This window comes from Pavona decussata, unplaced genomic scaffold (genome assembly GCF_977016875.1).
Source record: "Pavona decussata unplaced genomic scaffold, jaPavDecu1.1 SCAFFOLD_238, whole genome shotgun sequence".
Lineage (NCBI taxonomy): Eukaryota > Metazoa > Cnidaria > Anthozoa > Scleractinia > Agariciidae > Pavona > Pavona decussata.
Genome location: NW_028145643.1, coordinates 720,622 through 736,978, shown reverse-complemented (window position 1 = coordinate 736,978; position 16,357 = coordinate 720,622). Strand labels below are relative to the sequence as shown.

At 37.3% G+C, this 16,357-nt stretch overlaps 1 protein-coding gene across 1 annotated transcript in view; it reads right to left on the bottom strand.

The window, feature by feature from the left end:
- LOC146457629 (uncharacterized) overlaps window positions 1–14,885 on the bottom strand; it is a 33,172-nt gene extending 18,287 nt beyond the window's left edge. Inside the window, exons 1-8 of the mRNA XM_085091614.1 lie at window positions 14,521–14,885; window positions 9,420–9,530; window positions 8,387–8,481; window positions 7,668–7,743; window positions 7,126–7,295; window positions 6,700–6,842; window positions 5,820–5,926; window positions 757–3,738 (exon numbers count right to left, since the gene is read on the bottom strand). Of these exons, the coding sequence (XP_084947740.1) occupies window positions 757–3,738; window positions 5,820–5,926; window positions 6,700–6,842; window positions 7,126–7,295; window positions 7,668–7,743; window positions 8,387–8,481; window positions 9,420–9,530; window positions 14,521–14,758 (3,922 nt within the window). The 5' untranslated portion in view covers window positions 14,759–14,885. The remainder of the gene's footprint in view (window positions 1–756; window positions 3,739–5,819; window positions 5,927–6,699; window positions 6,843–7,125; window positions 7,296–7,667; window positions 7,744–8,386; window positions 8,482–9,419; window positions 9,531–14,520) is intronic.
- Between the last annotated feature and the right edge of the window lie 1,472 nt (window positions 14,886–16,357).

The following is a 16,357-nucleotide window of genomic DNA, read 5'->3' as shown; positions in this document are numbered from 1 at the left end:
AAAAATCCAAACCGTGTTAAAAACTTCACAATTTATTAAAACACCGGAATCTCAAGGTTTTTCCATTTCTGATACTCTGAAGTGCTGGAAAAATCTAGAGCGTCAAAATCGTGGATTCAAGATGGCTGCTGTTCTTAATTCATGACATACTGCTACATCATATGATGCCATCTGCTTAGTTTTTGGAGCTCAACCTCACTTATTCTTGGACAATCTATATACCTTTGAAATTTCAATGTTGTAGCTTAACTAGTCAAGATGTATGTAAGGTACACCCATGTAGGAGTCCTTGATGACTACATGTAGAAAAGCCTGGCTGCTTGCAGCTGGATAAAATATTTTCCCAACTGCCAAATGAAAGTTAAGAGTTGCAAAATAGTAACCTCAAGGCCTTACTGCTCCTTTCAATAACATAATTATAGACTCTGAACTTCAACCCCAACTAACGAGTTGTATGTTTTACTGCTGTCAATCATAATTACAGCGACAACCAGTTGATTGCAAAAATACAGAAACCAACAAAGTAGATTAAAATCCACCAAACACAGCGCACAAAAACGTGACCTTTTGACCCTGTTGAGCCAAATGCCTTTGTGTTTTTAGAGGTCAGCTGCAGTGATTGATGGCAGTGAAAAACATAATGGTTGGTTGAATCTTGAACTTCAGAGTCCGCATGTTATTGAAAAGCACAGTAAGGTAAGCTCCATCAAAAGATGAAAGTACAGCAAATAAAGTGACACACTTCACATTTCTTACTTGAAGGAAGAGGTTCTTCCTCAGCAGTCTGCTGTTCAGGTCGAGCTTGCTGTTCTCTTGTTTGCTGTTGATCCTGAATGGACACATACACTGGATGACCTTGATGCCTCTGTCCTGAGCTTCTCCTGTTTCCACTGCGGGCATTTGTCACAGGTGCTCTCCTACCTTGCTCAGTTTCCTTTACTGGGGTGGAGGATGTTGTTGGCTGGCCAACAGTGGAGGGTCCAGGGAGCCCTTGTGTCGAGTTAACACAGTACGACCTAAGCAAGGTCTGTATTGCTTGGTGTGATTGATTTAAATCACTGTTTGAGTTAGTACTAGGTCCTGGCAGAGATGTAGCACCAAGGGAGGAATTATTGGGAACCCTCTCAGATCTGGATTGTTCAGAATCTTGTGAAGAAGTTCTTCTAGCTAAAGCAGCAGATAAAGTCGACGCAGACACAGCACGATTATCACCTGGAGGTAAAGGCTGTGGTTGTTCAGGAACAGCCCTAGTTTGTGTTGAGCTGAAACCATCACTGCTACTGTTCCGTCTTTGATTCCCTGAGAGTGCAGTGACTCTTGCTGTGCTACTTTGTCTAGGAAAACTTGAACTACCATTAAACTCGCCACTCCTTCCTGATACAGGAGTTGCATAAATGACTGACGAGGGTGAATCTTGTGACAAACTCCTTAAACGTGTTCTATTTGTCAACACAGTAGCATTGGCTGGGATAGCATCTCTCTGCAATGTCGACGGAGCAGATGATGGTTGCCTATCTTCATCTGGTATAACCAATGCATAATCGTTTGACAAATCTGTTGTTCTTGGCGATTCATTTCCAATGCTTGTGCTTACTCCTGAACTCAAAGAAACTGCAACGGCAGCAGATAGGATATCAAGTGTAGGCGTTCCCTGCTCAGAGCTAAACTCAGGTGATGGCAATGGTGTGACTAGGGCTTCAGGTTCCGCGACACCATCTGCTACAACAACAGCTGCCAATCCAGTTGGTGTGGTGCGCTGGGGAGGTGGGGAGAGCGGCACTGCCATTACAACAGATTCTGTTGGAGATACAGGTGCTGTTACTGTGGTAGTTGCAACCATTGTATTAGCTAGTTCTGTGTCCTGGGATGATGAAACAGACACATCGTTCCCACTATTTACAGTCACTGCTACTGGATGCGTGAAATTTGTTTGTCCTGTGACAGGTTCAGTGATTCTTCTGACAAATGGTGGACGAGAAAGCCTTGGGGAACTCTCTCCTTGGTTTGCAGCTCCATCATCATTTCGTAATCTCTCTCCACGTCTCCTAGAGTGAGTGCTACGTGGATCACTACTGGACCGCGACAGACGTTTACCTCTTGAAGGTCTTTGTTGAGCGTCAGGACCATCATCAGTCATTCTGTTATCCACTGTAACAATATCTGGGGAATCAACTAACATTTGGGATGAAGAAGGAGACTCTAGTGATGCAGCATTCAAGCACACAGGCTCTGTTGCCTCCATTGGAAGAGTTACAGAAGATATCGCTCCACCAGTCTCTAGCGATGAATCTACAAGAGTAGCCTCTGAAGTTCTTTCACTGGAAGCAGTTGAAGATGCACCTTGTGTACTGTCCTCAGAATATTCAATGATCATTTCATTGCCATTACTCTGCTCTGCGTGATCATTACCAACAATGTGATTTACAAACTCAAGAAGAGACATTGACACGTCTTGTTCACTAACCCTCTGCTGCTGATCTGAGGTCTCGGTTGTTAACTGTGAATTAAGTGTTGAGTATTCATGACCTGAATGTTCTGACTGTGACTCAAGGGATTCTTCGGGAGTAGTTACTACCTCCGCTTGAGTCTGTGTCTCTAACACTACAGTGGCAACAGAAGGTCCTGATAAACACTCAACAACAGGTAGTGGGGAATGAGAACCTTCATGTTCCTCTAGAGCTGACAAAAGAAGATCATCTTCATCCTCATCCACAAGGGAACCACTGGCTACATCAAGCAATTCTGTTACTTGGTACCCCACTGGTTGCGTCTCTGTGGAACCATTTTCATGAGCGGACTCTTCCATGCCAGTTCCACTATTCAATACATCCTCCATGGAACCGTCTGTATTACTAAGTGAACTATCTTCTCCTGCTACAGTGGTATCATCAGTAACATCCATTTGTTCAAGTTCATCCTCTTGAAGAAGATTTTCACTTGACAGAGCAAACTCCTCCTCACGCACTCTCTCAGACTCCTCCAAGATCCTCAGTGGTGAGTCCTCAGTCAGCTCAATACTTCCAATACTTCCTATACTGACCCTCTGCCCTACACTGGTCAAAATCCCATCAATTGCACCATTAACTACAGGAATTTGTGTGGCAAGATCAGAGTCATAAACACCCTCAGTCTCTTCTAAAATGTCCATCCGTTGAGTTTCCAAATCCTGGTTGTTTTGACAAGATTCTTGGGCTGACACTGAAGTTTCACCTCCACTGCCATCACTTAAATGTACATTATCAGAACCTGCCAATTGATCTGTTGCTCCACCAGAAGGTTCAGTGTCCACTGAATTTGATACACTAGTTGAAGTTCTCATGTCAAGCACATTGTTCACATTTGCTGTTACATTGTCATTAATAACATTCTCATTGTTCACCTCTTGACAATTATCAGAGATCTCTGGACTTGTAATATCAGAATCCAAGGGAACAACTTCTTCTGAATAAAGCTCAGAAAATGGTCTAGACTGTATAGCTAGTCGCCGTCGACAATTTGCAGCATCACCACTGGAGTTCTCCTGTGCACTTGGCGCAAGCGGGGAATAAGGGGATACGGTGTGGTCAACTGGGAAGATGGTTTCAAGAAGCCCATTACTGGAATTCAAGGTCAGAGGCTGTAAAATGTTTGGCGCAGAAGACATCAGTGATGGGTTTGACAAAGCACACAATGGGTTGCTTTGTTGAGTACCAGAGGGTGTGGCAGGGGGAATGTTCTCCTGTTGACTTGCTCCAGCACCTAAAAGACAACAAAACACAATATCACACCAAATACTGTTTTAAATGTAGTGTTACACTGGAAAATGTTTTACTAAATTTGTTTCACATCTGCCAATCGTATAAATGCAACACACGTGGCAAGAAACATATTCCACTGTGCAAACCATTGTCAAAAGTGGAATGTACAAATTACTCCCAGTAAACAGCACTCTATCATATTGTTGAGTGAATTACATGATTGTAATTAGCTGGGCATTTTCACTTCACTATTTGTTGAAAGAAACAATTTATTGAAAGGCTTGGTGCAAGAAGGCTATTAATTCATTTTTGGTCTTGAAATCTGAATTGTGCCAAATCAGCTCTATTTTCTTGCAGAGACTGGATATCACAAAAGAAACATGTTTCCATGTTTGTACTGTATTCTGATTCAAAAGCTTAAATTTAAAAAAACTACTCATTTCTTTTTCCTTAAAAAAATTGAGGCTACTCAAGGGAGGTAACTGTTGCCTACATACCGGTAAGCAAAAAAAAAAAAAAAAAAGAAAAGAAAAGAAACCAACTCCTTTTGTATAAATCGATCAGGTTCAAGGAAAATTAACTGAAGGTAACTCTTCAAATTAAAACCTTAAATGTACAAAAAACCAGCACATAATAAATTAACATGTTTCTTACATGGAATACAGGTTGTATGTGTATGCCAAAATAAAGCTGATTTGGATAAATATGGGCCATAAATACACATATGCCTGTGAAGTACGTTACAGTACTAACAAAAGGTATGTTTTTAATAATTTATTAAACCTGCACTGAATCAATGATAAAAAACCTTTTGTGCTTGACTTCGGATCCTTGGTAATTCAAGAAGTAAAATGCACAAAGGCCAAATTACATGTATAGAGATTGGACACTCAGGCAGATTCAGGCCAATTTGACAAAGAAAATGAGTGAGCAGACAAAATAGGCCTGATTTGTAAAAATCCATGGCAGTTTTCAGATCTTTCAACTAGCCTGATTTTCACCACATGCTACACTAACCAAAAAAACTAAATCAACTGTACAATTGTGTAAATTGGTCCATGCAATTGAACCCACTAATCAGGGCGATAAATATTGGTATGTTGGATGTGTAAATTAGCCTCAATGTGTCACTCTTTGTATCATATTTTATTCAACATAACTGGTTATTTTTCATGTAACTCTACTAGCTGAATATAAAATGTTCCACTGAAACAAATCAAACACATCTTCTATAGAAATCCAAACAACAAATTTAGAATCTCAAACATTTTACAGAACAATACCCCTCAACGGACTTACCTTATGGTTAACATAATAATTATCAAATTTGTAGTTTTCATTGTGCTAAGCTTTCACAGTAATAAATATTAAATGACTGAATAAAAATTAGACTTTGTTTAGTAAGGGTGACATTAACAATCTCCTTACAACTGACAATCCTATGGCCCTTGAATTTGCAATTTAATTACAGCTTCATCCTTAGTCAAACTTAAGATGTGAAAGATTTGCAATTCCAATTCGAATTCACAATCCAGAATCATGTTAGCAGTCATTCTAAGTTAATCAAAGGTGTTAAAATGGTTTTAAACAGTTCTTGAATTTCTGTTTTATGAAGGTTTACATTATTTGGACTCACCAAGACCACAACAATCTTGAAATTAAAACATTTTTGTGAACTACAAATTAAATTACTGTGACAGCACAAAAAGTTAACTTCTTTCAGCAAATACTTTTTAACAAAAATATGACAAAATGCATGCAGCATATCTTTGATTGATGCAAGACACAATAAGACAATTATGACATTATTTATAACCTTTCAGTTTCAAAGTTTTCTCCTCAAGCACTCTTCCAAAGCTATTATAAAATGTAACACATATACATTCAACCGAATTTAAAACTGAATATTTCTTTGCAGTTGTAGGAAACTATTTTACTAGAATTAAGAGGGTTTCAGGTCTGGTAGTATTGGTTTGGTTTTGTGGCAATGAGCATCTACTCAATTATCCTGGCACAACTGGAAATCAGGCCCAACAATTTAGTGAACCATTCATCTTTTACTGTGCTGCCAGCCTAGCTCACCTGTAGGACTGCTTGTTGGTTCAATAATAGTGATTGTTATTGTAATGGTTCCCTGTACTCTATCAGCTGGTGTTCTTCTACCAAGTGCTTTTGTAAACTCTTCTGGCCTGGTAAGTATGGTGTGATACATAATTAATAAATAATAATGAACATTCCATACTTAAGCTTGAGTCTCAGAGAAGACTCAGAGAATAGTCATTTAAAAAATATGACACCATAATTTAACTTAAAACCAAACAGTTTTTTAGAATACACAATCAAAGCAACTGTCAAAAGAGAGCATAAAAAATACTAGACTTGAATGGGATTGAAACCCTTAACTTCTGTAAAATGGTAAAATGTTCCACCAAATGAGCTATCAACCAACTGTTGTTACATATAATGAACTGGTTCAATTTTATCCTTGGTTCAATTTCTATTTTCCGTTGTTTTATACATATTATCATACATTACCATAATTATATTACAAAAACAAAGGAAAAATAAAAATTGAACAATTAAGATAAAGAGATGGGACACAAATAAAAAAAATTAATATATTTGAACTGTAGATGAAAAAAATAATAATTTAAAAGGGCATTGCAATTATCATGGGATGTAGTTAAAAACTACAACATTTTCATATACTTCACATATTCAATAAATAAATCTAGTATAACGTATGTATCCCCTTTTATTCATTCATGCAACAAATTTAACTCTGGAAAAAAAACCGTACAGCCTTGCAATGAAATGTTAAATTGGATTGCTAGTCACATGTCAATTATATAACACAACATTTTGCAAATCATAGAAAGCCATCAGTTTTTATCAAAGTTATAATAAATGAATGAAATAACATAATCAAAGCAATAACATACCAACAACACAAAAAACACACCTGTTTCTTTGACACCCAAAGAGATCCACAAGAGGAACAGTAAGTTTTCCCAGGAATCGACTAAAGGCTGGTCGTGTACCTGAAAACTTATTCCGCACTTCAACTTCCAACAGATCATCAGCGCCACCCAGGAACACAAACTCCTGAAAGAGAAAAAAAGAATGTGTTGTATATGTTGTGGTTTAAAATTTTTCAAACCAGTTTGATTTGTATTTTCCCTTTGTCTCAGATTATGACAATGAATACTGCACAAAGGAAAAAAAATGAACTGGTTTGAAACATTTTAAACCAAACAATTTGAACTACAACATATCATGTATCTTAACAGTGTTTTTTCTTTATATACAGTATGCAGCATTACAGTCATGATCTTTGCAGATACATAGAAAAACATACTTTTCTACTGTGTTCATGTCATGCACTCACCTCACTGTTCCATTTTGGATCAATGGTATTGGTTTGTGATGACGTCTTGGCAATTTGTCCATGATGCTGTTTCCATGACCTGAGGTGTCGCCGGGATGGCATGATGGAAAGTTTGACATAAGGGCTGGGTTTCCCAAAGATATTCTTTTTTAGACCATTTGCTTGCAAGCCTGTTCAACACAACAAAAGTAATACCATGATGACATAACTGGTTCCAGCACTGCGTTAAAAACCTAGCATGAAGAATAATTTATAATTGTACTTACTAGCATATTTAATATTGTCCCTCAGCTGGCTTTAAAAGCTGCCAATCATGGCCCCTTTAATGTTGCATGGTCAATATATCTATATTTATTTAGTGACCTGACCCTTGAGTCCATGGACCAAAGCAAGGTTAGACACAATCATACATTTTTGCTTTTTCTATGTAAAAGATGATGTAGTCAGCATATTTCATAATTTTAAAGTACATGTATGATAATTTACATACATAATTTATATCTAATGGCATGGCAGACGAAAGGGTTGTTTAGTAATAACACCTGCAATAGAGAATTCCAAAAGAGTTTCCTCTGGCACCAGTGAACCCAAGCGTGGCCTGCCATGAACTGATGTAAGCTGCAGAGAAAAATGATAGTTATTCAAATAATTAACTACATAAATACCACCCCACTTCCCTTGACAACCCAAATGAATGACTCCTATGATATTGAAGTTTTCAAAAACTGATGTTGATCTAAAAGTGGTGATTACGTGGAAAGTGATAAATTAAAGTAATATAATAATATTTCTAAAAACAGTCTGGATATAAGGTTGACCTGAAAACAGGATTTAGCTAAATTTTTAAGCTTTTGAGTAACTTAGGACTTGACCTTCACAGGCACAAAATATGTGTCAATGAATTTCACATCCACTTACTATTATTATAATATTATTCAACACATTGTAACACCACCCAAAATTTATGGTCATGCATGGTCCACTGAGTATTTGTTGTCCATAGTCAATAGTCATTTTATGTATTTGGGAGAAAAATGGTAAAATAAAGATTGTCTCCAGCTTTTCTGAAATAAAACATTTACTGTGCTTTGTTATCAATGCGTTGAATAATAAAACAATTATTGTCCTGCTCAATCTTGCAAAATATTTCCTGCTTTTAGCCCACACAGCCTACAGCCTCATTGGCTAAGTATCAGGTGCAATTTTGCAGGATAATTGTTAATGATCTCCAAATACAACAGAAAAAAATAATAGCAATTACCTCGGCATAAGGATTGTAAATGTATAGTGTGGGACTTATTGCCGTCACAGAACCAGATCTGCCGTGAATGTATTTGAAAATACACTTGTTTTCAACTGAAAAATACAAAGTAATAACATTAATTGAAGATGCATGCTAGTGGAAAAGTCTATTAAGTGACCCTTTTACAAACTGTAGTCAATTTTTTTTAATCAAAACTGCCCGATGTTTTGCATACGGCCTTCAATTTACTTATTAACAATACCTTGATGTTTTTTTCGCCGGTTTACATTGCGTTTTCGAGAAAAATGAAGCCAAAATATTGAAAAATCACTGAATGGGTGTATTGAAGAGGAACGAAAAGCCGCGTTCAATAACTAATACCATAAATCATGACAAGTTATTTTTATTATTACTTTATAGTTGTCATCTGGGGCCAGTTGTTTGAAAGCCAATTAATGCTAATCCACGATTAAAAGTTAACCAAGGCTTTCAGCTCACTGGTTTAAAATGTTTTTGAAAGCCAATTTTGAACTCATGGTAAAGGAAATTCTGCAACAAAACTGAGGGACAAAAACAAATCTTTTGGAAAAATTGTTAATGATTAGAAATTAAACTTAATAAATGAAAGTTCTCCTTAACCCAGGATTAGCTTAATCAGGCTTTGAACAACTGGGTCCTGATCATGAAGTACATGACTTTAAACATGGGAAGTAATAGTAAGTCAGAGCAGTTTTCTATTGAATGTCAAAAGTAATTGCCTGTTTGCTTTGGTTTTCATTATAGAAACTATGCTCTGTGATTGGGTGGCAAAACTTGCGCCACTTTCTCAACCAATGAGATGTAAAACCAAAACCAATTAATCGTGCCTCACACATGTTTTCCCAGACTTGACGCCCATTGCATGTATTTGCTTTGAATTCTGATTGGTTCATTGTGCTGTTTGCGTCTGTTACGATTGGTCAGTGTAATTACTTTCAATTGGTGATGGTTAAATTACGACACTCGATTAAAAACCACTGACTCTAATTTACATGAATGTAAACTCTTATACCTTCTCCTAAAGTAACATCTCTCTTTATTGCCCATTTGATGGCCCCTCTCTTTGCTCCAGTCACCCCTCTCTGTTTGAAGTCCAAGTAGTTTGCCAGTGATGTTGGACCATCTACAAACCAATAGTGAAATATTAGTCTACAGACCAGCGCAGCAGTCAGTGGTTACCATCATGATGTAGTCTATACTTTACAACTGTATTAAGCTGAGTGGAAGAAGGGTGCCAGGGAAGACCCAGGGGCCTCCACTGTAACCAGCCGGCCCATAGACAGTAACACTGGCAATCCCCGCAAACCCAGCCATGAACCCCATGGCCCAGTCATCCGGACACCCGTCACACTGCGTAAGCAGTGGAAAAGGGGGAACAAGGGGAGAGGGGGGAGGGGCAAAAAAACTGAGACAAACCAACAAGAAACTCCACAAAGTGCCACAATGTGGTGCTCTGTGCATGCGGTACCTACCACAAGCCGCTGACCGCCCAATGAATGCCAGCTTTTCTTTGTTGTTAACTTAGTTCAATTGCATTTAACTGCATTAAGCAATTACAGTGTGTGTATTATTCCACTAGCACACGTTGGATACGAGATGATAGATAGTGCCAAGTTGGTCCAGTTTTTAATAATAACATTAAAATTACATGCATGAGCACTAAGTTTGAGAGCTCGTGCAGAGAAGTCACAGTTGCTTATTGGAGACGGTGCTTATTTCTGTTAAATTCACACAAGGAACCGAGCATGTAAATAATAATCACAAATATTAAGGAATTTAAATATCAAAATATAATTAATTTTTAACTTTTACTACAGTACCGGAGGGCCATGCCTTTAGTGACAAAGTCAAAGTTCAGTGGCCTATATAAGAAATGGTCATTAGGCAACAGCGCAGGCCAGGGTGAGCTGCACATGCAGACAGTACAGTGGTGACCTTATGCACCCTCTGGTATGGTGAGGATAGGTATTCATTTAGGAGTTTTATTAAAAGCCAGGACCCAGGTAATGGTACCTATTTACTCTCAACATGGTACCTCAGTCAGCCTTTGGAGAGATTAAAGCCAGTCTGAACAAGACAAATTAATGAGTGGTGCAAGTCTATTCACCATTTATTAAGAACCCTAAGCTTCTACCAAAAAGAAAAAGGAAAAAAAGAAAGGAAGCGGTATTCTACTTACATGTACTGAGCATAGTATCAAGCTAACTGGGAGCTGGCCATTTCATAAGGTCATTATAAACCCACAGAATAATAATAATAACAATAATAATAACAAGAATGATGTATTATTCAGCGAATGACACAGGCAAACTTGGAAAAAAAGGAAATCCGAGTGCTCCTATCAGGAGTCGAACCTAAGACCTTCTGATTACTAGTTCGGATACTCTACCACTGAGCTACAGGAGGCTCATGGGAGCTAAGCCCATTAAACTAGGTTCATGGGACAAACATCCTGCATACTGTGAGGATTGGAATGTCAATGTGTGGCATATGCGTAACGGAATAAACGTGATGGAATATTTTAAGCCTGGTGAATAATTGAGAATGCTGTATTATTCAGTGCTCAGTGACAAAGGGATACTTGGAAAAAGGAGACAACAACAATGTCAACTTAATTCATTCCAAGTGTTGATATCAATTGTAGAAGTTGCCCACTATATGTAAGCTAAACGTCAGGACACTTTGCCTATAACTAAATGAATTGATACATCATCTAATAAAATTTACACTGTAAATAGTGAATTGTAGTTAAAAGAATTAATAATTAATTAATAACAAGAAACCATCACAGTCATGCATGACTTTTATGCAACTTAAAAAGTTGCCTGAATTTTTTCAACCTATCTTTTCGCAGATGTGTACAGTATACAACTGTTAGTGATGGCTTCTTATTTTTTTTAGACATGTAAGTACCTACATGTACGCCTAAAGCAAGCAAAAGTCGGAGAAAATTTTTAAATATTTCACTATTTCAGTACTTTCCCTATCATTCATATGAGCTCTTATACAATAGCAACACTCTTCAAGGTATGTAGGTATATTTAGAATGTAAGTAATTATAATTTAACAAGGTGCGGTTTTAACAAAAGGGTTTTCTTGGAGGGAGGTCTCTCCTTACAGTTAATGCAATTAAGAGCTTTCGGCAAAAAGTGGACTATGACACACGTAAATTGTAAATGCACATATTCAATGACTGGATACAGTGTATACTACATTTTTCAATGCTTCAGATGAGAGAGAACTGCAAAATAAATTTACATGCAAGTTACTGAGCAGACTTCTTTTTTGTTTCCCAAATCTAAGCATAAAGAAGGATTTACATGAAGCCTGTTGTTAGGAGGATTAAGAGAAATGTAGGTAATAATTTATGTTTACAAATTTGCACTCTTAGGTTTGGTATTTCAGTGTATTTGTTGTGGTTTAACTTTGTGATTAGTTTAATATTTTTCAAACCATTCTGATGTTCTAGTCCATGCTAATGAGTCTAAGACAAAGGGATATAAAAATTTGAAAAACTTCAAACCCAAAACAAACATTAAACCACAACATATAATAATTATCTTCCATAAAAGCATTCCAAAAGGTGTGTCTCGAAAGGACATTTAACAGCAGGAATATAAATGGTAATTCTAAGTGTTTATGAAAACTTGACAATTCACACTCGTTCTGCTAAATCAATGGCAAGAATTCCAGTAGTACTGTTTTAAACCACAAAACACATATACAGTGTAGGGTGTTATATAGCCTGCATTCACCTAAATGTTCACATGTTTTAGCTTGTTTGAATGAAAGAGGTTTAAAATCAAGTTAAAAGAAAACAAGATATCTCATTCAAACATTGCAAATATCACTCACCAAAACTTGTCAATTTTTTTTTTACCTAAAACTAAACCCAAAACATTGTGATATTCAAAAACTTGATTTGTTTATAAATTTTCTCTATGTTTAAAATTTAATACCATGTGTGACATTACCTTTAAATATCAAGACAATTTCAGGATAAATTTTTAACAAGAAATTAATTTAAACCTTAAATTGACTTTCAAGCAACTTAAGGTAATTAGTTCAGAAGAAGAAAAGGATTTATATTGAACGTAAACATAGCAAGCACATGTCCAACTGTACAATAAATGACATGACAAACAATAATTAGCCATAACATTGTAGCAAAATGCAGCCAGTATTTGCTCTGATTTTTCAGGTGTCACAAAAACAACTGGTCAGCATTGAAAACACCCAACATTATTAGCATAGAACATGATAATTTTTTACCCCTCAAAAGAAAACTTACCATATGCACTTTCACCAATAGATTTCATGTTTGGCAAAAGAGAAATCTGATCTCTAGACATAACTGCAAGAATTATGCCCCTTAACTTTTTTTTGGCTTCATTTCTTTCTAAATCTTGTCAGTAAGTTAGTTTCAAACTGGAGGTTTTGTATTAGTTTGAAAGAACCAATCACCTTTTATTAATATTAACTCACCACACAAATCAGATGTGCTGTACAAAGGAATTAGGGTGAACACATTTCCTTTCTGTCGCCATAAAAAATAAGTTGACAGACAGCAGTGAAAGTCAATCGTGTTCAATGAAGGAAATGTCCAAGCTTAAGAAGCCAGCAGTTAATGTAACATATTTTTCACAACAAAAGACTTTTTCAGTGAGGTTTTAGTGTAAGTGTTAAAACCAGTCATTTTTCTCGCCAATGTAGCTCGTTTTTCTCACTTTTTATCAAATCAGACATCATTTGGTTAAATCAAAATGATTAGAAAACTGTTTTAACAACAAAAAAGTGAAACAAAAGCATTGTCAGTGCAAAACAGAACTAAATTATATACCGCCATCAACATATTAATTCTTCTGGATGAACTAACAGCTTACTTATGTTTAATAATCCTTTAATTGAATAACATGTCAATCACGAAGTGTTTGGAAATGAAAGGCCAACAATCTGTCAAGCATAGCTTCTTCCTCAAGCAGAATCGAAAAGCCATGAGCGAAACAAAAATAATTAAATGTTTTTGAAGTACTTTCAAGATCACGGTGTACCTTGATCTCGAAGCAAAATGCACTCGAAGTAAGTACTGTTCACTACTGATAAAAGTGGGATTATTTTGATACGCTCATATTATTTCTCCGTTGAAGGTAACAAAAATTCCTGTTTAGTCTAAATATTCTGACCTTGAGCTAACCTCCAACATGGGTACTGGTAAGCAAGATATTTTTAACACTGGCATCGAAAATTAAAAAAAAAAATTTGAACAAAGATAAATAAACATGTTGTAAGATTTATCCCAGCTTCACTGCTATATAATCGGAAGCCTGTATCATTTAATGGCAAATCAATACCGTTTTTACAAGGCAACTCCGAGCACAATATCATAATAAGCTTACCGACGAAACTCGATTAGCATTTAGCACGGGGCATGCAGCCTACAGCTTTTTAATGTAAATAAAATGTCCATAATTGTCGGCACAGCTGCGATCATTTTTAACTATTCCACTAAAAAGATCCACTTTACGAGTAACCATTACAGTTTGACACATTTCGGCAACAAAATATTTGCCTCAACTGTGCGATAACCAAAACTAACACCACTTTGTACCAAATTCGCCAACGAGAGTTAAATGCTTTCGCTGTCTATTTATTAATCGAGCGAATATTTAATACCTTTAATACTGAATCTCCTTTGACATCCGGAACGAATTCATACCTTAAAACGCAGAACCTGCCAAATCCTGCCGACATGATAGTAATTTATCATTTCCCATCACGGTAGAAATAATCGTCCGATTACACTCAATCGCATCTTCAACCGCATCTTGAAACTAGCCAAAATATCACAAGCTCTGATTCGATCGCGCAACAAAGTTCTGTCGTGTTGTGTGTGGAAAAAATTAACCCTCGAGGTGTAATGATAAATCTAGATTTGAGTTCTTAAACTCTTCATGCTGAAAATATAAATTTAAGGCAGATACACGAGGATGTTTACAGTTAAGCACAAAGAAACAACGAGTTAGGACCATTCCGTGCTTCACCCGTGCATAACCCATAAGCTAAAAACACGTTATTTTGCGCGATGAGGCTCTACCGAATGCATGCAAACCTACCTAAATCAAAGAGACCGATCCAGTCATTTGCACCACACTGGTCTCTGATATCCCAGTAAACAGTGACACTGTCCCCAACAGAAATCCTCGTCTTGCTTAATTTGAGCATTGAAAAACCCGGTCTGGGATCTCGCTCGTCGAGAAGACAATCTTCGCTAACCGTCCGTCGTATACTCAAGGAAGCCTGTAATTCGCTGCGTGGACGGTACCTCAAAAGTTTCACGTCGTTCGAAGGCATTTCAAGCCTTTTGTGTAAATAAACTGCTCACTGATCAGACGAATCATTCCGCCAAAACAGACGCAAATATACTGACACCCTCGTAAGATCTGTTCAGAAATGTTGTCAAAAGCTGATCACGTTCACATTGGCTGCGCGCGCATATGTAGCTGCAAACCGGAAATTGAGAAATAATCTGAGCTGTTTCACGACGCATTTCCGATTTTGCTTTTGTTGGTGGCTTCTTTCTTTTTCTCATTTCTCCCGGCTTGCAGCAGGTTTCATGTAATCTTTTGGTAGTAAAGAAAGCAATTAACCACTTAAACCGGAAGTGGGTTGAAGCCGCGCGCGACAAAAAACATAAACATTCCAGATAAAAAATTTCTTTTAATCCCTCGAGGATGAGCTGAAATTTCTCACCAGTGATCCAACTACATAATCGCGCCGATTAGATGACGAAGAGAAGACAAAGCGATGTGAAAATCTCTTTTTGTTTCAACTTGAAAGAACAGTGTCGAGCTGTCAACAGCTGTCAGCAGCTGTCAACTGTCTTCCTTGTAGGGAGTGAAACAGCCGGGAAACAAACACGTTTGGTCTTCCGTTTCAAAGAACTCTTCCGCTTTGCGAATGCGTGTATGTTGTTCACGGTGTAAACGGATAAGAGGAAGGGATCACTCACTCGATCTGTGACGTCGCCCAGAGTCATTAGGAACGTTCCACATTAGGAGAGGAAAGAACCAAAAAATTTTTCCATTTTTTTTTCTTTCAACCCCAAGCCCCTCCCAATCCCAAATTTCTGACTGTACTGGAGCAGAAATTACAACGGAAAGATTAGTGAGAATAGTCCTGCTGTACCAATATAAACGTGGCTGAGAACTCTTCTATGTCTGGCATTTTTTCCCTTCCTTAAAATTTTTAAAATCTATTTTTTGTACTAATGAAATGTGAATTATTTTTGATCTTTCTCTTTACTGTATGTACTGTATACCGCACACTAATGTGTGACTTAGTTTTAAAAAAATAATCATCTTAGTAATATTCGTGTGAATTAAATAAATTGACCGGCTTGACTTGCAGTCTGTTTCTTTCACGAAGTTAGTTTGTGAAACTTGGCAAACAGGCGGCGAAAAAATTGGGACGAGGACTGACTGGGACCAGACGAGAGCGCGAGAGGGTCTTGGAGGGTTGTCCAATGATGCGGTCTGAAAAAAACAGCCTCACGATCCGTACGGTTTGGAAAACTGTTACGGTTTGAATACACATCGTAAAAGCACTTTTCGGTCCGTATACGGCCCGTAAATTGCATCTCATTAAGGAGACTTAGAATATTTCCAGGTCTTATCTGAGGGCGGAGCTTATACGGTTTGACGATCCGTGCGGTTTGTACGGATCGTAAAGACACTTTTCGGTCCGTAAATTGCATTTCATCAAGGACACTTAAAATATTGCCACGTTATATCTCAGAGAGGGGCTTATAAGGTTTGACGATCCGCACGGTTTGTACAGAGTAGTATAAGATATGAGGGTTAAAGCGCTTTTACCATAAAATTACGCTGTATTTCAGAGCTGTTTTCGAGCCAAAACATGGCCAACACAAGCCCACAAATAGCAAAAGTATTG